Here is a 26,429-nt window from a genome sequence, read left to right as displayed (position 1 = left end):
AAAGTTTCAATGAGCTTGAAATAAAAAGGTTCGTACAAGGTTTTTACTTAAGTAAAATAGTTTAAGGTCTGAAATTTGAAATTATGTTAAGGCTTGTTCCATTTCATGTTAAAAAATCTTCGGCAGTTATATTTTTAGAAGACTTATAATGGTCTTTGTTGTGATTGAAGTATTGTTTCACACCTGAAAAAAGCAACAGAACTAAGAGATTTTTGCTACAGGTTTCCTTTTGCCCTGTTATATCGATTTATCATATTTCACTAAAATTAAGCCTCTCTTTCATTCAATTTTTAGACTGTTATTTTTCCTGATAGCTCTGTATAAAGTTGTTGGTATGCAGAATATTTTAATCTGTTGTCACTATTTTTTCCTTTAGATGGGTTGAGAAGCTGTGTCTCTTTTTGCCTGTCTCTCAAAAAAAAAAAAAAGGGGGGGGACAGGGCAGAAAAGTCATATGCATAGTACGCATTTCTCTGGAGATAAATGTTCTTTGGATACAGATATTTACCTCTTTATTGGCTTTTTTCCCTCATTAAGGCTCTGTCACTCTTCTGATGGAGGTGGTGGCAGGGAGTATATATATGTGTGTTTGCTTCTAACTGGTGACTGAGTGTTGCTATCTATAAACTTGCAAAAAAGTGATCTTGGAGTTACAAATAGGCAATGAAAACTGTTGGACAACTTTCTAAGAACAGTATATTAATATAAAGTGAGAAGTGAAATTTCCTGTCTTTCTCCCTAAAAGAATACACTGAAGAGTTAGAAATAAATTCATAGCTCCGCATTACTACAATTAGGACTTGGTAACTTCAGTTTTTCCACAGGCCGTTAAAATAGTAAGCTTTCAAAAATATAGAGCTATAGGGAATAGCGGTGTTCTAGAAATAATCTAGAAACAGTACAAACTTGAGGCTCCATGTAGAGTACTAGAGTATCTTGATAGTGTACTGGATGAGCAGTAAAGTTGCATACTATATTCATAATCTAATTTGATATGCGTTTATTTTTCTCTATATGAAAAGAATGGAAACTCAATCTTCAATGTCTTACTTGTGTTCTGTACTTTAAAAAAAAAGTTTTTTCCTAGATTGTCTTCCCCTTTCATCCATTAAAGGTACCCTATATTTGAGAATCCCTATCCTTTGACTATACACGAATCTCCGGTTACCTGCTGTGAATATTTTGCTGATTGTCCTGTGGACCTCATACCTGCACTGTATTCAGTTGGAGCTCGCCAGAAACGTCAAGGCTACAGTAAGAAGGTGCAACATGTAGTACATACTGAAAATGAACAGCTCTAAACAACATAAGAGTGGCCATACTAAGACCAAAGCTCTGTCTGACTCGTTGTCCTGTCTTTGGCAGATATCTAGAGAGGATATAGCATATGTCAAGCCTATAGTCATGCTTTCCTGATTTGCTCCCATCAATTGCCATATTACTAAGCGACTTCTGGAGCCAGGGGTGGTGTTTATAGCCCTTGTTTTCCCCTCGCCCAGCCTCCCAGTAGACAAGTCTAATTAGTTTTTGAGGTCACGTGAAATACTGGAATCTGCAGTATATGCAGTAATTTCAATGGCTTACCTTTGCATTGTGTGATATTTTCTTCCTCAGTGTATTTGTTAATCTTCCAGGAATGGCCTATCAGTGGAGGCAACTGGGGTTTGATCACTCAGAGCTATCCAGAGATAATTATTACAGGGTAAGTGACACCATAGTGTAGTAGTAATAAATTTCTTAGCTGACTAATAGAAGTGATAATATCTTGTTCCTCTTACTGAAAACCATGTTCTAACAGTGGTTTGAATGATTTAAGAAATTATGTTCACCAGACAAATCATTTACATAGTCTTCTTGAGGCATTAACAAGAAAGTAAAGCAAAATGTGGAAAAGAAGGTAGGAACAAAACTATAGCGGGTGTTTTGCAGGGATTGTTATTATGTGGTATTGTGATTGTCTGCTTGCTATTGGTATATCTTGGATGAAACTTATCTTTCATTCTTTAACTTTTGGAAAATATTTGAGTAGTGTTTTAAAGCGTTACCAAGTCCATTAAATAGTTATTGAGTTCAGTTCTCAAAGGGAAGCCAAGCTTTTTATTTTAAAAAGGACAACCAAACACTTAAATCTGTTGTTTTGATCTCTTTTGAGACTGACCCTTCTAATACTACTCTAAGGAACATAAATAACATTTAATTTATAAGCGTGCAGTGCATCACGGAAAGTGAGAGTTCTGCTAAAGTTTTTTAGCCCTAATGAGGATTACTGTCACCTTATACTACACATTGCAGAGGCTTTGAGAGACAGTCCTGAAAAAAATCTAGTCATCTGATTCTCAATTTCAAGGATAAACAAGCAAGTTAGGTGACTCACAGTGAAATACAGTATATTTAGGTATCTTCAAGTGTCATGCCAAATAAAGGGCATCTTTTAGGAAACACATGGTAAGGTATATCAAACTGCTTATGGGAAATGAAGGTAACTGAAATCAGTATTTAAAATGGTAAATTAGTGTTAGTACAGTGGAATTTCAGGGAGTTAGCCTCCAAATGTTTTTTTAACCTCTTTTGTCTAAAGTAATTGGGGCGCATGTTTGTAAAATATTGGCTTCTAATAAATTATGAAAGTAAAGTGTCACTAAGAATACTAATAAAAACAGAATGTCAGCCATATTTTCTAATCAGTAGCAGAGAGATCTAAAACTCCAACTAACCATTTTACCATCTTATTAATTTTTTAATATTTCATAGGCATGCTGATGGGTCAATCAAGTTTTGGGATGCCTCAGCAAGTAAGTGTTTTCAGTAGAGATTTTTTTTCCTGTGTAGTAGGAGTTTTCTAAACTTACTGATTTCTCTAATGGAATATATTTGCAGACTTGTCATTCTCATTATTTCCTGCCTCATGTAGAGCCAGTAACTCCATAGGAAACTTTGATTTAAAATCAAATACAATTAACATTATTTCTTAGTTAATTGTTTCACTGTTTTAACCCCCTCAGTGAAGATGTACTGGTAGTCCAAGGGCCAGCTAGAATGGAAGAGTTCTACAATTTTTTTAGAAGCACATCACTGAGTATAGAAAGGCCTGACAGGCAAATGCATTCCTCCTTAGTACAATTGAATTTCAGTAAGTTATTTCTGTCTTTTTAGACAGGAGAGAGGCATGTGTTTATAAGACATCAGCTCCCCATAAATCTACAGTACCTAAAAATGAGACTTGGAACCAGTAGCAGTTTGTGCTAATAAAACGATCTAGGCATTTGTGAAGAAAGGCAGGAGGAGAACAGTAAAATAAAAACACTTTCTTTGGAACACTGAACAGGCCTGAAGAGTCTGGCAACATTTTACATGTCTCTTCAGTTAAAGGGTCAATTGCATCTGATGGTCTACACAGGTAACAGTAAGAAATGCAGTAAGAATTCAAATTAGAAGGAACTGCACAGAGTTAGATGTCTTAATTCATCTAGTTCTGACTGACTGTACTCTCGGTACTTAAAAGCTGTATGAAGCAATCTTGGAATCATTATCAGTTGTCTTTGAAAACTTGTGGAAGACTGGTGAGATTCCAAAATGCTAAGGGGTGTGTGGGTGTGGGAGGGAACAGATGCAATGTATATGTTTTAAAAACTGGGAGGAGGAGTATTTGGAGTGTTACAGGTCTTTAATTTCAGTTTGGGGTGGGGGTGGAACCTGGGAGAGAGCAAGAGAGAGGGGAAAACAAGAAGAGGGTGGGGGGATGGACCAAATTAAGTATTGTGTACTTAAATTCTCTTCAGTGTAGACCTATCAAAAGGAGATGCTGTTAAAGACATGTAGTTTCTTTCTAAAACCAATAAATAAAACCTTGTTAAGGGGAGAAACTGCAGGTATCCTGTATCTTGATTTTAAAACTTCTAAATCTCTGCTAGCACAATCTTACAGATGAACTAGGGAAATGTGATTCAGGTAAAACTACTGAAATACGGAGGAGGACAGAGGATGATGTAAATTAAGTTTTCCTAATAGAATGATTAATATTTGTAGTAGTGATTTGCGCCATTGACTAGAGAATATGCCTGTGAAGGTTGAAAGCAACACCGAGACAGTTGAAAGGGAATGTAAGAAAGAATTAGAATTACAATGAAAATTATATTGCTAATTATTGAATAGCATCCAAGGCCACTTATCTGAATATAGGATCAATTATTTACACTCAGGACTTATGTTCTGGGAGAAAAAAGATTGGAGGTCTAATGGATTGCAGTGCCAGTGTTGCACGAAAAAGAAAATCATTGGGATAAATAAATGGGAATATCTATAAAACCAACATGGAGTAATACTTTCACAATTTTAAACTGTAGCAAGGTCTCACTAGAACAGTTCTAGGAAACGTGCTATCAAGAAAAAAGTGGACTGATCAGGGGACAGCACTTTTGAATGATCAGCACAAAACAAAAATTGGAGGAGCTGAGCTGTTAAGTCTGAGAACACAGGTGAGAGGTTATGGAGTTAAATACTGTAAGAAGAAAGGAAAGGACTGTCCCTTTCTCTGCGATAGGGAGTCTTAAGTTGTGAGTATGGCATGTGTAACTAGATGTTACTGTTATAACCCTAAGTATAGTTAAACCTTGAGAAGCTGTGAGGGCTTAGTTTATAACTGCAGCTTAGTATGTATCTTATGAAAAGTGGTGTTTTGTTTTGGTTGTGTGTGGGGATTTTTTGTGTGGGGTGTGTGTGTTGGGTGTTTTTGTTTGTGTTGTTTTTTTAATACTAACTGATCCTGCATTGGGAAGTGGTGCACTGCATGGGCAGTAAACACAAATATTCAGTGTTTCTACTCTGCCCTCTTTTGTTGAATATAGTGGCTTTATGAAGAGAAGCTTCTAAATTTAGAAGAATTAACAAGAGAAAAATATCTGTTTAGATCAAAACTAATATTCATCTCTTTTGGTTTGTTCCTAGTAACGCTGCAAGTACTCTATAAACTAAAAACAGCCAAAGTATTTGAAAAGTCACGGAATAAAGACGACAGGCCAAACACAGATATCGTAGATGAAGATCCATATGCTATTCAGATCATCTCATGGTGCCCAGAAAGTAGAATGCTGTGCATAGCTGGAGTTTCTGCACATGTCATTATTTACAGGTTCAGCAAGCAGGAAGTGACAACAGAAGTAATTCCGGTAATTAGTATAACCATTTTAATCTTTGTAGGATTTAGCTGTAATAAGACTGTTAGAGCAGTTTAGTTTGTCATTGTCTTTCATTTTATTAGTGAAATGGACAAAACCAATTGCTTCAAAGTAAGGAGATGTATTTTTGTGGAGGAAAAATAAATTGCGGAATTCAGCAAAACTGAAAATTGCACACCAAGGTTTTAGTTTTCTTTCGCTTTTTCAGGTTTTGCAGCCAATAAGTTTTTTGTTCTATCTATCAAAGCAAATAGTCGATCAAAACCTGGCTGTATCAAAGGTAAAATTAAAACAGAAGTGAATGACATGTGGAACTGAATTTGCAAAGCTTTTAGGGAGTTGATTCATTTTTTTCCCCTTGATTCCTAACAACTAAGAGCTATCTTGGCAAAAAATTCTGCAGTATGCAGAGCTAGAAGAGTAGAAGCATGGCAGACATGCCCTACGGTTCGTTAAGGACTTTGCTGTGTCACTGTTTTATTCTGTATAAGGTACAATGATGAGTTCTGTTACAAGAGTTTGAGAAGCCCTTTATTAAATCAGAGACACTCCTGCAACTTTACTTATCTGAATGCACGAGCTGAAAGCTAACTTGAAGCCATTTAATTATAGAATATTATATGTTCTGAGTAAAGTATTATCATAATGTAGTTGCCTTTTTCTTCCCCCTGCCCTCCTTATTCTGCCCTTTTCAGATAAGTCTCAGTTTAAGGAGATGAGGCATGTTTTTTCCCTTCTGGTATTTACTTATTTATGACTGCATTCCCTTTTCGGGGAATAGGTTTTCCTAAATTATTCTTACAAACCAGCCCCTAGCAAACTATTCTTCAGTACTGGGAATGCTTTCAAAAAATACTGTCTAGCTCTCTTGCTTCAGTCCACGATTTAAGTCCTACGTTCAGATGACAAGAGTAAAACAGTAGAAAACTTTCTTTACACTGCACTACAATTAGTACTAATAGTTATAGACACAGCAGAAGGAAACATGCAATTATGATGAACTTACAGTTCCTTAAAATGTATGGTCTAGTTCAGTGCAACGTTAAACATTGAACTAAGTCCCATGTGTAGAGTGCTACAACAGTATATAGTGTAGCTGTCTACATGCCTTCAGCTCTTCTTAGTTTTAGCATTCTTGAACTACGTAAAACAAGTCATCTTTAACTGAGAATTTATGATGTGCAGAGTTATAATTAAATGGGTCTTATATCCACTATTCAATTTCCTTCCAATATTAAGCAGCAAGCTTTCAAATATTGTGAAATAAGTTAGATTTTTAAGTTTTAACAAACTTCAGATATTCAGTCTGTAGTAGTTACGACCATATTTCTGAAGACCACGTGTGTGTTTAGGTTGCACTGTTTATTAAACTACTGTTATCTTTTAGAAGATGGAAGAGTCCTGGATGTCACTAGTATCTTCAGATGCACTTCATTTATTTTGTATTTAGTTTTTTGAAAGGCACAACTTACTGATAATTTTTTTTACTTTCATTTACAGATGCTGGAAGTACGCCTGTTATATGAAATAAATGATGTTGAGTCTCCAGACGGTGAGCAGGTGCCACCTTTACCAACTCCAGGCACAGGTTCCAATCCTCAATCCATCGTTCCCCAGTCTCATCCATCTACTAGTAGCAGTTCATCTGATGGACTTCGTGATAATGTTCCATGTTTAAAGTAAGTGTCTTCTACTATACTTTTGAGTGTGAAACTTCACAAGAATATGTGGTGAGAATATATGTATTTTGATATTACTTCAGAAATGTCGTTGTTGGTAAAATGTTTTATTTCTTAGAAGAACGTTTTCAAAATACCTGAAAGCTGAGTTCTGTTTTAAGAAATCAATATTGCAATCTTTTTTTTTTAAATCAGCTTATGAAGTTTAAAGAAACTATCTGAAAATTCTTATCTTATGACTGCTGCTTGCTTTAGGAAATTTTGGCATAGGTGTTATCATAGTTATAGAATGCTCATGATTTACAGCAAACACTTTCAATAGCAGCAATATAGTGACTTTGAAATCTTACTGTCCATTGAAATGAATAGGCAACTTAATGTTTTGTGGCTCTCTTCAACTTGAGGCCAAGTATGTCTGAATAGATTTCACCAGTTAGTTTTCCAGAGACACAGATTTTTAGGGCCAAACCGAACCTAATGAAAATGCTTACAGATAACTAAGAGTTAACTCTTTCTAGGCTTATAAACATTTTTCTATAACTCTAAGGGAACTACTTTGTATTTTGGGAACAGGAAACACTTTAAATGTCCCATTCTCCTAGATCTTCATTTTGCACGTTGCGTTGCAATTATGTCTTTGACCAATTTTCAGATTTTTTCAGTTGGGAATTTTTTCCTTAAAGTTCTCAATGTAAGAACTTTTACTTATTTGAGAAATGAAAGTTAAAAGAAGACAATCTTTTTTTTACTCCTTCTATAAGAGTGCATTATGAGGCCTCTCAACCATCACCTTTTCCTTACCAAATGTACATTGAACTTCATTTTTGGGTATAAAGTTAGGTATGTACTTCCTGTTTTCTGAAGTTTTAAGGTCTCAACTTGGATTTTAATTCTGAGTGTATACATCCAGAAAATAACTAATTCTGATGGAGTTGTTTTCTCTGGGTGGGAGTTTTTGTATCACGTTGGTTGTACTGGCTTGCAGGAGTGTCTTCTAATGACAGTATATTCTAAAGAAGACTGGACAGAGTAGAACTGTAAGATTCTGAATTTTTGTAAAATATTGGCAAACCAAAATATGCAGTAATGAGAATGAGTGGGTAAAATAAGGAGAATTCAGGAACTGGAGGAGCTTATGTTCTATGTAACTTTTTTCACATCAAAAAATGATAAACCTAATCCTGTTCCACAGGATATTCATAAGTTTGTTCATCAGCATGCAAACAAAATCTTTCCAGGAGCTTCAGTTCCCCCATTCCCAGGTTCATTCCATACAACTGGTCTACCATTATAATAGCTTACCTTGCTTTCACTTTTTTCTACCATATGGTCAGCTTTTTGTTTGCATTTGTCTCAATATATTGTGTTTCTGTTTCCCTTTTCAATACGCTTATGCCACATGCACCCCTCACCCCCTTCCATTCTCTTCCATTCTCTTTTGGGAACTCTGAAAAGAATAGATAACACCTTCCTTTTAGACACTGAACACCTTTTATCTATTCAAGTCAATACAGCATGCTAAAAGCTATTATACCTTGCTCTGAAGAGGGGAGAAATGTAATATTTGTGATCATTACTTAATTTTCAATTAAGTAATGAATCAAAAGAGCCCTTAAGAAGCAAATCACCAGTTCCAATGTGGGTTTTTCCTGGTTACTTTTATGAGTTTGTTTTTTGCAGTTTTCCAACTTTCTGAAGTCCAGTGTGGTGTGGAATATAATGAATTCTGAGCACATAAGATAAAAATGGAGATTGTAGAGAATCATAAAAAGATACCATGTTTTGTTTACTTCACAGAGTTAAAAATTCTCCCCTCAAGCAGTCTCCAGGCTACCAAATTGAGCTAGTTATCCAGCTAGTGTGGGTGAGTGGAGAACCTCCTCAACAGATAACCAGCTTAGCAGTCAACTCAGCGTACGGCCTGTAAGTATATTCTGCACTGTTTTTTCATTATTCTGTTAAAGTGGTTTAAAATTATCTATTAAAAATTAAGTCTCCATATGCGTTCACGTGAGCTGCACAGCAGCACAAGAGAGGCAGTCAATCTCCTGTGCTTAAAAGATAATTCCTTTTGGGTCACTGCAGATCCTGATGATGCTAACATCAGAAACAAATCAGCATCACACTTCCTCAGCTGGCACCGTACAGTCAAGAGTAAAAGTCATTTAAGGCTCTGTCATATAGGTTGGCAGGTACAATGATGGTGGTCTGCTCCACTCAGTGTCACATGTGTTTACAAGAGAACAATTAAACAATACTGCATTCTAAAACAGTAATTTATAAATATGCATGATTTCGGGTAATTCCTAAAAATTAGGAAGTCTTAAAATTCTGAACAGCAACAAGTAATGATGAAAAACTTCACCAACCTTTGATTAGCACTATCTTTCCTTCCACTTCTCTTTCCAGAGTAGTTTTTGGAAACTGTAATGGTATTGCCATGGTTGATTACCTCCAGAAGACAGTGCTCTTGAACCTAGGCACGATTGAACTATATGGCTCCAATGATCCTTATCGCAGGGAGCCACGATCTCCCCGAAAAACTCGGCAACCATCTGGAGGCGAGTAACCCAAAACTTGTTTTAACCAACTGTGCCTTGTTTCTGAGTTTATCAGGGCTATTAGTGTATATTCTTTGAATATAAGCATGCTTTTCTCCATTGCGGTTTCATCCTTTCTTCTTGATCTATCCCTAATGTCAGTATTGCAGGCTTGTTACTTCATGTTTCCTTCAAAACTGTTGGTTAGTGGAATCTACTGATGCTTGATATCATTACTTATTTTCCAGTGTAATGTATGTTTTAAGAAAAATCCGATGGGAAAACGTTATCTATGTGAATAGATATAAGTATAAATGTACGATGGATTTATGTGGTTTAAAGATTTTAACTTAATACAGGATGAAGTAGTAGAAGTATCCTGGTATTTCCGATAAACCTAGTACCCGTATCTCATGGTTGTATAAACCCATTAATGTTTGCAGATAACCAGTGTATCTGCTGGGCTCTTTTGGCTTCCTATTTTAAATTTGGCTAGAAATGTCCTTGATAAGCTGAAGCATGTTATGTTGTGCATGCTGTTTATGTTATGCTTGAGTGGAAGCCTTTGATTTACATGAACGAAAAACTTCCACATACAAACTGGTAAAATAGATCTTTGAAAAAGGACTTTGATTTAAAAATATAGTGAAGAAGGGTGTTTCTTTGCAGCTGAAGTGATCTTTTTCAGTCAAATTCCAAGCTTTTTATAGCCAAAAGGAAAGTTTCATATTTTAAAATTACTTTCTCCTTCTTGCTATGTAGTGGATACTTTGCAAAACACTAAAGACAGAATGATAAACAATGTCACTGCTGCCCCAAATGATTATTTTTCAATAGGAGATAAACTGTTCAAAAAAACTTCTTCATGCTCTAGTGTTGGTTGCTTTCTTTTGAGATCCAGAATAAAGTCCAGGTAAGTTCTTTAGGGAATATTTTATTCAAATTGAAATGGATTCTCTAAGATCTATTTTAGTAAATCATTGATTTGAGAAAGGTCCGCTTAGCGCTAGTCAACTTATTTCAACTGAGGAAGCTGGTTGAAAAATCATTAATGTAGAGCAGAGCATACACAGTTGGTATCCTGTCAGATAAAATGTTTTCTTCTAATAAATAAATTTAACAATTACTTTTTAAGAGAAAAAGAAGTAACTTTACTGGTTGACTGTGTCAGCTCCTCTTGGGAGTAAAGGGCTTAAATTCTGCTTCATGCATTTAGATTATAAACTGCCTTTTGGAGTATTAAACGTTACTTGCTTTGTTTTCTTGGATTTTGTTATTTTAATGTATTGGATCCGCCTAACTGAGTTAAACTGTGTCTCTAAGATGTTCATGAATGAAATTCTTTTTGCTCATGAATATAACTTACGTGAACTCATTTTTCTCATCTTACATTTTAATATTAGCTATCTGCATGGCAAAAGCATTTTATAAACCTGGTTATACAAGTTATTCTGCTGGCTTTTCTGTCTCAAATGTACTGTTAGTGTCTCCGTCTTTCCTTTTCTCATTGCTTCATAAAGGTATGCTGACAGTGGCTTCTTGCATGTGCGGCCTTTCTAACTTATATTCAGAGTCTGTGAAAAAGCTTCGCACCTCTTACATAAGTAAGTCATCTCATGGCAATAAAATACTTTTGAACACCTGAATTTGATTTTTTTGACTTGTTCACTCACTATAAATATTTTGTTAGTCCATTTTAAGTAATTGTTTTACTTTTAGAAACTTACCTTTAATCCATCACACATCTATCATGTTTCTTGTTCATGGCATCTTTAAAAGAAACTTGAAGGAAAGAAAGCAATCGTAATATCTCTTTCTGTGTTTTTAAATAAATATCAAAATCAAAAGGAGATTCTGTCTCAGAAGTAACTGATGTCTACAGACCCAAGATCTTACAGAACTTAGAGCTGGTTTGAGATCTGAGGCTAGAAGCTTCCCTTGGTTGGTCCCCTTTCTGGAAGAAAAAGCTTCAGAACTCTTGTTTACTAGAGATGATGATTAATAACAATATTTCTATTTAACACTGTAAATGACAGTGATTTGTCTATTACAAATGAAAATTTACTTCTACAAAGATGTTGTTCATAGGGATTAAGAGCGGAGGTATCTGCATTGCACAGCCCAGTGGGATTTCCAAGCAGTTTTTAAGTTCAGGCGCCTATGCAGTGGAGGTAGGCCATCAGAACCATGAATTACCTTTTGTTCCATCATTCAGAGCATCCAAGAATTTGGAGAACATAAAGTTGATTTTTAAAAGCATAACATTGTTCCTTTCCCTAGGATACCAATTTTCTCCCAGCCCTTGGGCAGAGGTAGGTAATCTCATCCCATATTTTAATGAGGGATCGCAGAATAAAACTAAGCTAAGAGAATAATGACCTGGAGTTAAGAAAAAGAAAAACAAACCACCTTGAGAATGTGGACCCATTCTGTTAGTTCTGCTATTTTTTCCCCAACAAGAAAGAAGAAAAGCATTTCAGAGAGGGGTAGGCTCGATAGCCAAATAGTGCTTTCTGTGTAGTCTTCTGTCCTCTGCAGCTGAGGGAGAAAGGTAGCTAGGTGTAAAAGAAATGTTTCCACCTTAAGATGATACAGAACTGAAAACCAGGGTCTGCCACTGATTTATTATGGTGAAGGGAACCAGAAGACGGGCTGAAGTCCCGAAACTAGTTTCTGAAGCCAACTTCAGGTAAAGCTGAATTTACCTGGACTATTTAATTTAGGAATAAAACAGGTTTGTATGGAGGAGTTAATTTCTTAACCATGTAGTTAATTCTCTTTCCCTCCATCATCCTCCCAATATCTTGATTAGCTGGAGCTATAGTCTTTTTAAAACCTGAAAATAACTTCTCTAGAGTTATTATTTAATATTTCTCATTATTTGTAGTTCTTTCAGTATGTGTTGCCCAGTCTTCAATAATTCAATAATTATTATTGCTGTTATTTCCACAAATAAGTCTGCTACATTAAAGAACAACCTCTGCTATATTTATAGGATTAGAACTCTAAAGGTTAGTCAGAACTTTTGCATCCTCCCTTTCTTGAACATTAATATCTGTTTGGTGTCTTCAAAGATGCAAGGAACTTATGCTCCCTTGGTTTTTTCTGAAAGAGATGCCTTCACTGATTTCTTTATCTTTAAAAATTGTATTTTAATACTTCTAAATTTATTTTTCTATTAAGATATTTTCAACTATTTTACAGCTCTAATAACTTCAGGGAGTATTAGTACTTACTTTCTAGATCTTCCTGGAAATGGTGTTTATGTATTTAATGTGGTTGTTTTAGAGAAACTGGGTATATTCTCCATTTTCCAAGACAATAACATATTGGAGGGGGGGGATCATACTAGCCTATGATGCATTCAGGCAAGTTCTTGATTAGTTACATTAATTTCAGGTTCAGATAGCATTCAACAGAGCAGCATATTGTTACTGTACACTGTATCCCAAGATTGGCAGAACCAAAAATCAATTTATTTCAATATACAGGGAAGTAGGAAAACATCGTTCACTGTTACTCAACCACTTCCATAGGTTTTGCCCAAAAAACACAGCAGGAATTGGTCCTTCCTGATTAAGAACCCTGCTATTCTGTATCTTCCAGCATAAAATGTCTATTTAATAGGTCATCAGTATCTTTTAGCATATTTATAATTTAGTAAAAGGCATGTCCTGAGTCAACCAGTTGAGACTTTAAGACGACTTTTTAAAAAATGTGATATTTCCCTTCACTTATGTTGCAAGGATATGATGTATGTTTGTCATCTTATTTTTTTTCTACTCAGAAGAAATTCAGATTCCCATCTTAAAGCACCATCTATGTAGAGACAAGGCTCTCTACACTAGCTAGACTGTAAACTGTGATCTCAGGCTAGCTCAACAGATAGAAGCTCCCAGTTGGGATTGTGTTTTGGAATTTGAGTGATGCATACCAGGTATATTACTCACATGTTCTGGGTGGGAATTTATAGTTCATGAAGCATGCTGTATATGTATTTTGTGAAGGCCTGCTAGGCAGTGTCATGAGGTGTTGTTAAGGTTGAAAAACAAAGTCAACCTTTGCCTTGAGGTCATAAGTGGGGGGGGGGGGGGGGGGGGGGGAAACAACTTCGGTCATGTGTCAAAAGACACAGCATGTGTAAGTAAAAGCTTTATAGTGTGATGAAAACTATACAGTGGAGGGTTGCGCTGTTTAGAGACCTTTGCTTGAAATACTGTTTGCCAAGTTTGACAGAAGCCACAAAGAAAGCCAATATTTGTACCAAATTATCAAACAATTTGTAATTTTATGACTCGGCTCCAAAACTGATGGATAGCTGTTAATTTTTTAGTTACATAATTAAGCTCACATAGGACACCAATCTTAACTCTTGCAACCTACTATTGGTGGGAGTTACAAGGTTTTAGGTGACTTCTCAACTAGTACAATACTATACAACTCTTTATAAGTTAATATTTCTTAGTTCTACCAGAGGCAGTTTAGGATTATGACAAAAACAGAAGCAGTTCTTGCATGCCTGTGACTTCTTTTAATTTTTATTATACATCAGGAAGCCTCTTTTTGAATGGAATATACAAGGGTTTCAGAACTGGGGTTGAGTCAAACCTGAAGAAAATATGTGCCTAAAACTCTTGTGGGGTTGCTTGTTCTGTTTGTTTTCCCTGTCCCCTTTCTTCTTGAACTGCGTCTGGACATGAACTATATTTGAATTTTTAACTTAAACATCAACTAAACCAGACCAACATCAGCTGTGGCTAAGCCAAGTCCAAAACTGAATTGGAAAGTTTGATTATTGGGTTTGAGGATTTTCTACTCCATTTTTCAGGTTAATAGTTTCTAATTCTAACTTTTATAACTTTATATCAGGTTAGTTCTAGTTGTAATTTTTAATTAGGCTGGTTTCCAGTTAAATTGAGGTTTCTTAGATATATCTCTCTGAAAGCCTATGTGAAATACTGACAAATGTCTTGTGAAACTTTATACATCAGTTAATTTCAGCTGTAATTCTAGGGAGGTTTTAATACCACATGGTAATTTTTGTCTTTAATGACATTATTTGATATTTTCTAATTCTGGGGTTTTTCAAATTTGCTACTGGAGTTCAGAGTGATAAGTTAAAAGCTTGTTAGAAGGTCACTTTTCCATGTATTTATGTTCTAGTCAGGTTGTAGTCTTTGCAGTTCTGAAATGGAAAATCTTGGATCACTTTGCTTTTGTAATCCATAGCAATTTGCAGGTATGCTGTAAGCCTGAAACCAGAGAACTTTTCCAGGAGAGCTGTCTCACTGCTGGTGCACACACTGCTTCTGTCAGGGTACCTGGGGTTTTTATATGAACAGCAGTAACAATTGTTACACCATTTTCTTCTTATTGTTTGTGGACAGACCCCCATAATTCACAGATGTAACTCGGATTGTTCTTGTTACTCTCTGCTTAATTACTAATACAGTCCTAGGTAAAATTAATTTTTATCTATTCCTGTTTATTCTTCTCTCTCTCTTAAGCATAGCCATCACTGCTATTATTTAGACTTCCAAGGTTTATGTGCCACAATGATTGTCACATTGCACACTTACTCTTCAGTGGGATAAATCTTACCTAATGCATAAAATTAACATATAGGTTTATGATGAGAGAGTGTTTGGGGGAGGGTTCTGTTGGATCAGTTGATATGAGTTATTAAGGTGTATATTAATCAAATCATATCCTCAAGACTTCTTACAAAGAAATCAAGCATGCAGGTGTGTGACTTCATTCTTGGCTACAGACTATTCCTGTCAACGCAGGGTTTCACTTTTCATAGGAGAACTAGTATAAGAGGTTAAAATCTTCCTATGAAGATAAAAAGTTAAAATATTTATGGGAGAGAGGAAATTAACTTCCTGAACTGCGTGTTTGGATTTGTACAGTTTGGCTCCCAAAGGAGCATGATCTAGAAACACAACTATTTCTAAAAGCACAGTACGAGTTTGTCCTCCCCGCGGTGGTGCTATCTAAAACTTGTATTGCTTGTTGGGAGAGCAACACCTGGATTTTTGAAAATTCTTTTTACACAACCCTGTCTAGTAAAAAACATTTAGACTCCCATGCATGTTTAAAACTCAAGTGCTTTCAGAGGTCAAATCACACTTTGTTAGATAACACATGCCATGATTATCCCATAGTGCTCATGGATGTACTGAAAGATAAGTAAATAAATAAGTAAATTGCTTTTTTCTTTCTCCTGTGTAGTGGAAAGGTATAGCTTCCACCTGGGACTTCACCATACATTTAGAATTGAAATCAGTTCCTGGACTGTTGTGAAGTGTAGGCTTAACCAAGTCTTCTGGTCATTTGACAATTTCATGTCAAATCCTAGTCATTGAGTTTTGAGGTTCAAGCTGTACACGCTCTTAGTAATCTTAAAAAAAAAAAAAAAACCAAAACCAGCCTACTTTGCATAGATGAAACTGTGTGAATGCAGCCTACTTTTAGTGTGTTCCACATTGATCCAATGTTCCAGGAGAACCTTTTATCTTTTAAATAATTAACTTCTGGTTTAGTATTCGGAAATTCTAAAGCTTTGATAGATGAGTAGTGCTGTTCCCATATTTTTTGTTTTCTGTTAACAGATATGTACAGATGCACGTGTGAATGTGTAGAGTACAGCTGTATAGACAGGCTTTGCATGTGCAAGCCCTTGTTGCCTTAGCCATTACCATTACACCTCCTAAGCTTTTTGACTATTTGAAATATTTGTGTGCATGCAAAAACTTTTCATTTTAACAAATATTTCTTCTGAGCATTACATGCTTGTTTGCATTAGTATCAAATCATAAAATTTCTGAAGAAAAACTTTATTATATAAACCTAAAGATGCATTGCTAGCCTTAAAATATCAATAAAATTCACTTTTCTTAATCGTGGGCAGTCTTGACAGCAATTTCTTGTCAAAAAGGAAAATAGAAAAAGTGCTTGTATATTTCTAGTTAGTGTTATGGAATAATATTTCGGGTCTTATGAGGTAACTTCAATATTTAGCATCTGATTGTGGACTCGTATGCTTTACATCCTTCATTGGAATGGTAGGAATAAGCTTCTAGATATTAACATATTGCAGTTATTTAAATGATCAGATTTGATGATGTAAGAACTTAGTGAAATTCTTCTGTACAAGGAAGAACACTTTCATAAGCAGCTTAGAACCTAAATTCTGTAAGTAACATCAGTAAGTTTTGCTGGAAAACTTAGTAGATTCTGTAGTATGTAAATAACTGTTCTGATAAGTCTGTCTTCCTGAAAATACGGTGGCTTTCACTGAAATTTAATGAGGATGTGTGTTTTGTAAAGAAAAGTTTATTAGGAAAAAGTGACTCTACAGTCACTGTGGGTAATATCCAAATTAAAAAAAAGTAAAAGAAATATCGTCACAGCTGGCTGGTTTGTAGCTAATAGGAAATGAAGCTCCTAACTGCAGTGGAATAAAGGATAAAATAGCAGCTATATTTATTATACATTGTCTTCTGTGTTCCAGCAGGTCTTTGTGATATTAATGAAGGTACAATGGTGCCAGAAGATCGCTGCAAATCACCCACTTCAGGTAATCAAAACTTCCTCTGATCTTCAGCTTCTTATTTGCCCAGAAGATGGCATGCTTTAAGTAATTGTATAAAAATCTGTTTTCTCAAACTGAGCTGTCATAAATTTTGCTGTGTTGCACAACTGCATTTTTAAAACAAGGCTGATTTTAGAGATCCAATAGGACTGTGTCATAAAGATGAGTGAAGAGAGAGGTAATCTGAAATATTTATGCTTCAGGGAACATACTGGGCAATGGAATTTTGAAACATTGATGAGATGCACAAATTCCTGTAATAGTTCATGTGACTGTGTTTCAGAGTCCTCAAAAGTAGTAAAGATTATTTCTGTAAAAAGAGCTAGTTTACTTCTGCTTCCTCATAAGTGGTAAATCACTATTTTTCTTTGGAATCAGAGGTCTTCAGAAACTGGCATCCTTACAAAGTAGGAGTTCCCTACTTAACATCCTCATTCCTTTTTGTTGTTTTCAGTCCCCACTACTCTGTGTGAATATTTTAAATGAAAGCTTCAGCAATATGTAATATTATTTTGTATTTGGTTTAATATTGGCTAGTTGAGGCTATCGCCCTGTAAATACTTCATAGTGCATACTTAATATATAGTATTCGAGATTAATATTTCATGTAGCTAAAAATTGTCAACTTCAGCATCATTTTTAATGCAAGCATTTATGTGGTGTTTAGAATAAAGTGTATCTTTCCTATTTCATTTTTAAATATAAAGACCAATGTCTGTAAACAACTTGCTGTGCAGTGCTGCAGTTACATAAAATCACTTTGTCAAGATTGAGGAGGCTGATGATAATTCTTACTAACATGTTTGAATTTGAGCTACTTAAAGGCTAAGTCTAGTTTCTGATAGGCAGCTATAAAATATGTACAAAGAACAGCTAATGAGCTGTAAGCCTTCAATTTTCCCCTTGCTCCAGCATCACTCAAATGTCAGCCCAAACAACTTCCAACTGGTACCGCTAAAACTTAAAACACTATTTAATTTGATTTAGAGAGTTTCTTTCATAATTTGGATTTAAAGTAGAGTAAAACTTAATTCACCATTTCCACTAGTGGTGCAATGAAAGCAGACCTGAAGATGAAAATCAAGGTTTATATAGAAAAATTCTCAATTCAACAATTTGCTTCCCCTTCCGCCCTCCTGTCTGAGTTGTGTTAGCTGAAGCAGGTTTAAAATTAATGCAATTTGACTATTTCTTTCAGAGGATCAAAAAAGGAGGCAACTGAGAATAGATGGCTTCAAATGTCCTGAAAGGAAACAGAATTAGGGGGAAATTCCTAATCCTGCAGAGGTAGAAATCAATCTCCAACTTACGAGTTGACTATCTGAAAGACCGTTTTGAAGTTACTTCATATTAGAATAAAGTCTAGAAGTTTGGACAACTGAGTATTTTGTGAAAAGAGTATATAATGTCTTAGATACACATACAATACTAGAGAGAAATAAGTCTAAAGTACCAGAAATAGTGAATGTACAAAAGATGGAGGGGGAGAGCAGCTGTGGCATTCCCCTGTAAACAAAATCTTGAAGTAGTGAGGTTGGACTGTGCCTTGTTTCCCTTAGTTCTGTCCTCTCCTCCCAGGTCTCAGTATATAAGGTTCAGAGATAAGGTTCACGGCATGCTTCTCCAGTTCTGATCTGAGAAAGGTACTCAGAGGGAGGCACCTTCCTGATAGGAGAATCTTCTGGTGATGTTTGTGAAGAGAGAAGAGCTGCAGTCCCTTAAGTTTGGTTTAAGTTTATACCTTTCCTGGGCAAGAGCACAATACTGGAAAGAGGTCTGAAAATGGCATTCAATTTTCAGAGGCATAAGAAAAGACATTTTGGAGGAATCAGCTGCACAGTATTGCCGAACCTGAGGTGCAGGACAGAGGCCAGATTTAAATGACCTTTTTCCAGTTTAGAGGCTCTCAAGAGGAAAGTACACTAGCACAAAAGGTTTGCTTGTTAGTAGCTTTAAGATTAGAGGATGGGATTGGCAATTGAGTGTATATATTATAATAGAATCTGTAAAACAGACCAGCCTCTGTTTTTTATTAAGTTTGCATTTGTTCAAGTTATCTAAATCTTGTACCAGTTCCACCTTTCTGTGCCCAGGTGAAGAGAAGCAGAAGCTAACTTCCGTTAGACTTCGTCTAGTGGGTGGTTATATAGTTGAGATGACTGTGAAAGGCACTACCTGTCTATGCAAGTTAGGAGATTATCCTACGGTTTTAATAACAGAGACCTATGGAAATACTGTGAAAATGCAAGAGAAATAATAACTTCAGCTTCTACTTTTTCTACAGAAGTTAAATGGTAATAAGCTTAGGCTCAGGGAGCACTTTTCTGGCCCCTAAAACATTGTATAGCCTTGTAAACTGTCACGTTCTTGCGTCCATGAGTGTCAAAATGTTAGCGTTCTATTCTTATTTTACGCTTCCACAATATAAAATCCAATGACATTCAACATTTTTTAGTTGAACTATGTTTTCATTTCATAACAATGGTAAGCCTCAAGTTGTGGCATGTAGCCACCCCTGGTTTTTCAGTATTAAGGATTAAGAAAAATCCCAGGTGGCAGCACTGGCTCTGAGAATATTCTGTTGTCTCCAGAATATCTGAAGAACTGTGGCCCAACAGTGACTTACTGCATTGGAAAAAAGCAGATTTTCAGAGCCTGAGTTTATTGTTATAGCGGTATTCTGTGAATCATAATTTAGGCTAATGTTTGTGTTTGGAACCATGATTAGGACAGCAGTCTAGTTATACAATGTAAACACTTTATTCAATGAGAGAAATATTTCTACCAATAAACTTTCTGCACTGTGCAACATTGTACCTTGCATTATAGTTCTTGTGGTTAATCTCGGTATGGCAGAATTCCTGTCATACCAAAATAATTTGGATTTTATAGTATCTGGTACAGCTACAGAGAATACCAGTATCAGTACTTGATATTTTAATATGTCTTTGTATCTTTCGTAAACTCAAAGCTTGTATTAATACATTGGGTTTGTGTCAAAGATAAATGTTTGTATATCCGTTTCATTCTGTCTTCACTCATAGGTTCTGGTTCACCAAACAATTCTGATGATGATCAAAAAACGAATAATTTTATAGAAAAGGGTACAGTATTTTTCTTTTCTATAGTCCTATTTTTTTTCAGTTCTTCATTTGAAATACTTTGATCTTTTTTATTAAAATATTATTTACAGTGAAGACCAAAAGCAGAAAGTTTTCCAAGATGGTAACCAATGACATAGGTAGGAACTAGAAAAATTCTGCTCTGTTCCTAATCTAGTGCCTTCCTCTATGCAACGCTAACCCAGCAGCAAAAAAAACAAAATAAAAATCCAATTTCAATGCATTCAGTTATTAATTTTTCATTCTTTATGCTAATTGGTAATTCTATGGGCTGCTTCTGTACTAAATACACTGGGCACAATAATTTAAAAAAAAATCAAGGATATTGTTGGTTTAAATTCTCTGATTTTTACAACTGTGCATCTCTTTTCTGGATGGGTGAAATTCTAATCCGTACTAAGAGTTCAGTCTATGCTAGTCACAACATTATTCCACTACTTTTGCAAAGGGCACGCTCTCTTTGAGAACATGTGGCTCATTTAATTTCTTTTTGATTTGCATTCATAGCCATATGGCCAGATTTCCATGTGGCTATGGTCAAGATAAGAGGTAGTATCATGTCGTCTTTTAGTCATCTGGAAGAGGACTTGGTCATATAGACATATCTATTACTGTTACACAACTCTATTTACTTTTCTGCATCCAACAGTGACACAATACCTACCAGCTCCAGACTTGTGTCTTAACAATTCGGTGACAAAGTTGCCTTGGAATATGTTGTATGCAGGTAGATTGAACCCTTTTGACTGGAATGGAAATTAACTCTGCATCTGACAAGTGGGCCATTAAATAAATAAAGGCAAGAGGCTGCGTGATTTAATTTTGGGAAAGGGACTCTTCTTCCTTAATTGGGATATGGTTATTTTCATTTCCAAATCACTGTGTAAATGGTTCATTTTGGTTTTCTGTAGTGCACTGGTATATCATTGTAGGGGGATTTCATTTCATCTCTTTCGTCAGATCAAAAGGTTGAAACTGCTGTTTGCTAACCTACTATTTCATAGGTTGTGTTGAATCATAGGTTAAGACTAGGGAGGGCAAAATTTCTTTTCCTGTAGTCTCACTTTGATTTGCTGTTTGGCAATTCAACTTTTATCCTAAACCATTAATCCCTTTCATTGCAATTCAGTAACTGAGAAGAATAACCATTCAAAATTCAGAGAGAGAAATATGAGTGTGATGAAGTCATCTTTGGGATCTGAGGTACAGAACGAGGAAGACCAAGAATATGCCCTTTGCTCAGCAGTATTTTGAGCCCTCCTTGCAGTAATAACAGAAATGTTAGAGACAATGAGTTCTGAGACAGTGGAAGCCTGAATATAGTTCAAGAAAGCAAATGGTTGTCAATAATATATTATGTCAAGTCATCTGTAATTAAAAATTGGGTGTAATTTACATGAGTATTGATTAACACGTTCTCCTCAAGGAAATTCCAGCTAACTAGAAACTTATGCTCAGCTCTTCTAGTGAGGAAAACACTTGTGCATATTCTGTAAATGCCTGTTGATGAGGTAATGTTTCCCTTTTGTCCCAAAGCAGTCTCTTCTGAACTTAAGACAGCCTATCCTGTGCAAAAAAACAGTGTGTGTGAGTGTGACTTTATTATTTTTTCCACTTTTTTCAAAGACTAACACCACAGTATTAATAAAACAAGCTAATGACAATTCTCGAACTATTGACATCTGTTCCAGCTTGAAGCCTTTCAACTGAAAGCATTTTGAATGTTTTTCACAGCTAAAAAAGCAAAACATATATTTACAAGTAATGCATTCTTCAGGGTGTAAGTTACACAGAGTTAATTGAGATAGTAATGCATTTAATGTGTAATTCATAAGCATCTCCCAGTCAGCCCATACTGTGATTTGTGTAACTTGCACGGTTTATTGGAAGCGTAAAGAAACATAATTATTTCATCTGTATTCTGTTAGAGTTTTGAGTGGTTCAATGCCATGCAACGAATTTGTTTGTTTGTTTTGTGGGGGTTTTCTTTTGTTTGGTTTTTTCACTGCCATGTTTTCTATACCTTATCTGGCGTGTCTGCTCTGCATGGCTCTTCCTGAACTTACATTCTAAGCTCTTCCACATAAGTAAAACACCTTCTTCTGTATTTAGTCGCATGTTTTTGCATTTCATTGTTTTAAACTGAATTGCCAACTAAATGTGAACGGACAATGAGTTTTGTGAAATGTCCCGCTTGTCATTAACTTCACTATGTTGCTTGAAACAAATTGTTTACCATCAACTGCCTTCACATGGATGAATTAGATGTACGTGGCATGGTTGTTGCTCTTTGAAATGGCATATGGTGCAATCAGTTCAAGTACTTTCCGTTCTTTGTCAGTATGTGAAATATAACCTGTCAAATGGATTGCAAAACCGAACAAGAATTATTTACGCTGATAACTTCAGTTGCTGTTAATATCACTCCTGTTTTGTCACATGGGAACAGTGAGTAAGAGAATACTGCCTGCAAAGTGAGAAGTAATTCCATTTTAGTCATAGGGCTGTAAGGTGGTACCATCACACACATGCATTTAGAAATATGAAGCCATTGCCAATTTAATCACTTTATTCAAACTTATGTAGAGACATCTTCATTTCTACATATTTCTATTATTAGTGGCAGTATCAGATGAGGATTCTTGCTTCGTTAAAGGATCAAAAACCATCTAAGACACCAACAATAGCATAAATAAAATGTAAATGCTTCATGTACCAACACTTTAGTTTTGCCATATATACCATTAAGATCAGTCGGTGTTCTGTTTTTTTCTAAACTCAGTTGTGAATCTTCTGTGCTAGGGAATGGATACTAACTCAAGTTAAAGACTGGTTGTGAATATGTTGCTTTTGGGTCACATTTCCCTTTTATTTGCATCAGAGCAAAGATGATCAGAAAAATTGCAGTTACCTTGGATATAAGGACATACTTGGTTTAACTAACCATTTCTAGAAATTATAGAAAATACTCTGGCAACTATTAAAAGCAGCGATTTCTCTTAGGAATGGTAAATATTTGAAAGTATAAGCAACATGCTGTGAAGTAGTAGAGAGGTGTACCAAGTGTAGATGAACTTACAGGAAGAAGAATTGGTAGGAATTATTTAACTTCTAAGCCCACATAATTTTTAGAAAAGTGTTGTGATCCAGCTTCAGTGGAAGCAGAATCTTAAGTTGTTTTACTCTTACTTTGGTCAGTTAATTACTTGGCATGAAGAGATATATGCGATTAAATATATAGCTACAAATCAGGTCAGAAGTTAAGAGGTATTGTAATGTCCATTTTTGGAAGAAGCTTTAGTAAAGGTGCATGCAAAATGTTGTAGGCTCTGAGACCTTCATAGGTGTTCTAGTAGACTGCATGTCAAATACTTTTCAGGAAGATTGGTTTTATTTATGTTCTGCAGTTTATAAATTTAAAAACAATGGCAAGCAATATTAGTAGGCAGATCTAAGCGGAGTAGCTTTAATTCCAACCTTCTATAATCCCTGCTGTTACTACTGACATAAGGTTTCTCACGTTTGTTACATTCTAAGTGTACACCTAAACTTTTCAAACAGTGCTAGAGTCCCTGACTGTTAATGCTGTTTTAAGGGAATAAAATCTTCAGATGCTCGTAAGTTCTCATTTGCCCTAATGCCAGAGTAAGACTGTCTTTTCCAATGTGTTTTTAATACTTTGATCTAATTTTGGATATACCAAGTACATATCTTCTTACATTCTCTTGTGAAATGGTTTTATTATTCTTACATCAAATTTAGATTTCAGCATTGATAACCTAATCTCTATTGTACTGTCACCAGTACAATGTTCAATTCTTTAAGCATCTTGATATGGTAATGTGAATCTTTCCTCTGTAGCTGTCAAATATGGAGTAATTGGAAACTTTGGTATATCTAACAAATTCTAAGCTGCTTATTTGTCACGAAATGTTAAGTGAAATAGGCTTTACGTAAACTGTTCTCTTGTCTGTCTAAACACCAAGACACTTGTCTCCTTATAATCTTTAGAATTTTCTTAGAGGGCTTAGACTGTTTCCTCAAATAATGAATGGATGAAAAATCACTCTATAGGTTTCAAACTGATGTGCTATACATTGTAAAGTTATCAGCTCAGGATAACCCACTGCAAATAAAATGTAACTATTACTTTTGAGCCACAGATTCCTATTGATAGTTCAGTCACGTCTCAGCCTTCAGGTTTTCTTCATTGAATTGGTTGAGCTTGCTATGCTGAAATATAACACACTATGCCAAGGTAACCTTTTATATTTTACCACCTGCCCTCTCAAGCCTGACCTATGAGAAATCTCCAAGAATCCTGAACATTGTTTTTGGACAGTTCTCTAATATCATACTTGCATATGTAATTAAGTATCATATAATAGCAACAGAAAGAATGTGTTTGTGCCTGTGTGTGACTCTAGGTTTTCTAATTTGGAGGAGTATTAAATGTAGGCCTAAACACAGGCAAAATATTGTCACTGTTGCCTTGAGCAGTAGGGTGCCAGGAGGAGCAAAACGGCTCCCTGGCCTCTGTCTCCTTGTCTCACGCCAGCTGCAGAAGTCTTGGCTGTAAATGCTGCAGCAACCACCACCACCACCGAGAGAGGTATTAAATTCTGACCTGACAGCCACACCCAACAGGAGCAGTCACCATCACCTTTGCCCGGTTGTACAACTGGAGTAAGAAGCCTGATGCTGAGCATGCTCTCTGTAGATCTCTGTCCTATCTTTTCCAATTTCTCTCATTTATATCTTTTGTGTCGTGGAAGTTGTCTAGCATGTTGCTGGTTTTCATCTGAGCAAATTTCAGCAAAACTGAATTTTCCAAAACTATTGTAAACCATAAGCCAGGTATGAATACAAGCACGCTTTTTTTTATACTAAGTAATGTTAGTTGAAAACAGCTTAGCTGGTGAAATATTCCTATTTTCTTCTTGCATCTTTAGGCACTTTTTTCTTTAAACACAAGATGGCACTACTGCTACTTAAATAGGTTCTTGTGCCCTATTTATGTTTGAGTTATTGAGGTTTTTGACACATTAATGTATGTTTTGAAATGTGGGCGGTTTTTTTGCATGGCACTCTAACTCATGATTTCTAGCAATGACATCCTTTTTTAACAATTCAGGTATCCTCTTGTCCTAGTAATGAGGCGTAGTTCGGTGCTCGTAGACAATGGCTGACAAATTTGTTTTACCTTATCTAGTTCACACAGCTGATGTTTCACTAAGAAACAAAAAGCTAGAACTGTGGATTGACCCTTAGAATCCAACACAGTTGGCTGTATTTGTTATTACCTGTTACCTAGTATCTTCTTTTTTTTTGATCCGTTTTCTCCAAGTTGTTAAAATTGTGTTACACACTTCTATTTGAAAAGCCAAAAGTGACTGCTCTGGTCTTCAGAGTGACTTAGTTAATCATTGCTGGTATTCACACACGGTAAAAGCTGTGAAAAGCCAAAAATAAATAATTTTCTGTGTGCATACTTCAGCTTTTGTCTAGTATTTCAGCTTTTATGATTTACGTGTCTACTACAGCAAACAAGCCTTATGATGAGGAACACCCATCTTGTAATTCACAATTCTAGATGAGGTTTCAAGATCTCTTTTCAAGCTGATATAAGTTCAAGCTGACAGCAAAAAGATGGGCTTCTGGTTATAAGTTCTGTTTTCTGTCATGGTTTTCTTTTAGTACAGCTGAGCTCTGATCTGAAACAGGAGTTAATCTTGTTGAAAACAGTCCTTGGCAGAAACTTTCAGATGAGTTTTGGCCTCACCATTAAGCTAAGGCAGATGCCAGTGACAATGTAAGGATGAGGGTAGAAAACATGTAGTCAGAATGTTGTTTTCTGTTTCAGCCTGCACTAAAATAAGTTGAAGTGACTAGCATGTCAGTCTGAGAGTAAGTAATTTAATTTGAATAGGACATAACTTTGTAACATTGAGGGAAATGAGAAAATTATTTCTGGAGTCATTCTCAAATTTTTATAATGTATGACAGGAACAAAGCTGTTCAACTATTCAGATAACTAGCATTTGCAATATTGATGAGCGTAATTGATGATGTAGGGAAGTATTTCACGTTTTGAAGGAGTGGAAGTAACTTTACATCACATGCTGTTCTTCAGAATACGTAGGAAACTGAATGATGTCTCTTAAAATTATAATTAGAATTATTAACTCCATTTTTAGCCGAGAGAAACAGGAAGATTCAAGCTGCCTTATGACTGGTATCAATTACAAAGTACTCCTAGAATTACAAAGCTGTTCTCAACATCTACTTTAGGTAGAGAAGTATAACCCATACAAGAT

At 35.7% G+C, this 26,429-nt stretch overlaps 1 protein-coding gene across 9 annotated transcripts in view; it reads left to right on the top strand.

Moving 5' to 3' along the window:
• Window positions 1-26,429, top strand: part of STXBP5 (syntaxin binding protein 5) — a 106,009-nt gene that overhangs the window by 63,377 nt on the left and 16,203 nt on the right. For 2 of the 9 annotated variants that reach the window (XM_075087997.1, XM_075087991.1), the window contains exons 12-21: window positions 1,115-1,262; window positions 1,635-1,702; window positions 2,752-2,792; window positions 4,945-5,165; window positions 6,675-6,853; window positions 8,651-8,776; window positions 9,263-9,414; window positions 16,910-16,975; window positions 20,035-20,094; window positions 20,184-20,231. In XM_075087997.1, coding sequence (XP_074944098.1) covers window positions 1,115-1,262; window positions 1,635-1,702; window positions 2,752-2,792; window positions 4,945-5,165; window positions 6,675-6,853; window positions 8,651-8,776; window positions 9,263-9,414; window positions 16,910-16,975; window positions 20,035-20,094; window positions 20,184-20,231 — 1,109 coding nt within the window. The remainder of the gene's footprint in view (window positions 1-1,114; window positions 1,263-1,634; window positions 1,703-2,751; window positions 2,793-4,944; window positions 5,166-6,674; window positions 6,854-8,650; window positions 8,777-9,262; window positions 9,415-16,909; window positions 16,976-20,034; window positions 20,095-20,183; window positions 20,232-26,429) is intronic. The other 7 variants (XM_075087996.1, XM_075087994.1, XM_075087995.1 and 4 more) reach the window with 5 other exon arrangements.

The sequence above is a fragment of the Phalacrocorax aristotelis genome, chromosome 3 (assembly GCF_949628215.1).
Source record: "Phalacrocorax aristotelis chromosome 3, bGulAri2.1, whole genome shotgun sequence".
In the NCBI taxonomy this organism is placed as follows: domain Eukaryota; kingdom Metazoa; phylum Chordata; class Aves; order Suliformes; family Phalacrocoracidae; genus Phalacrocorax; species Phalacrocorax aristotelis.
The sequence above is the reverse complement of the archived record's forward strand: the minus strand, read 5'-3'. Positions and strand labels throughout refer to the sequence as shown.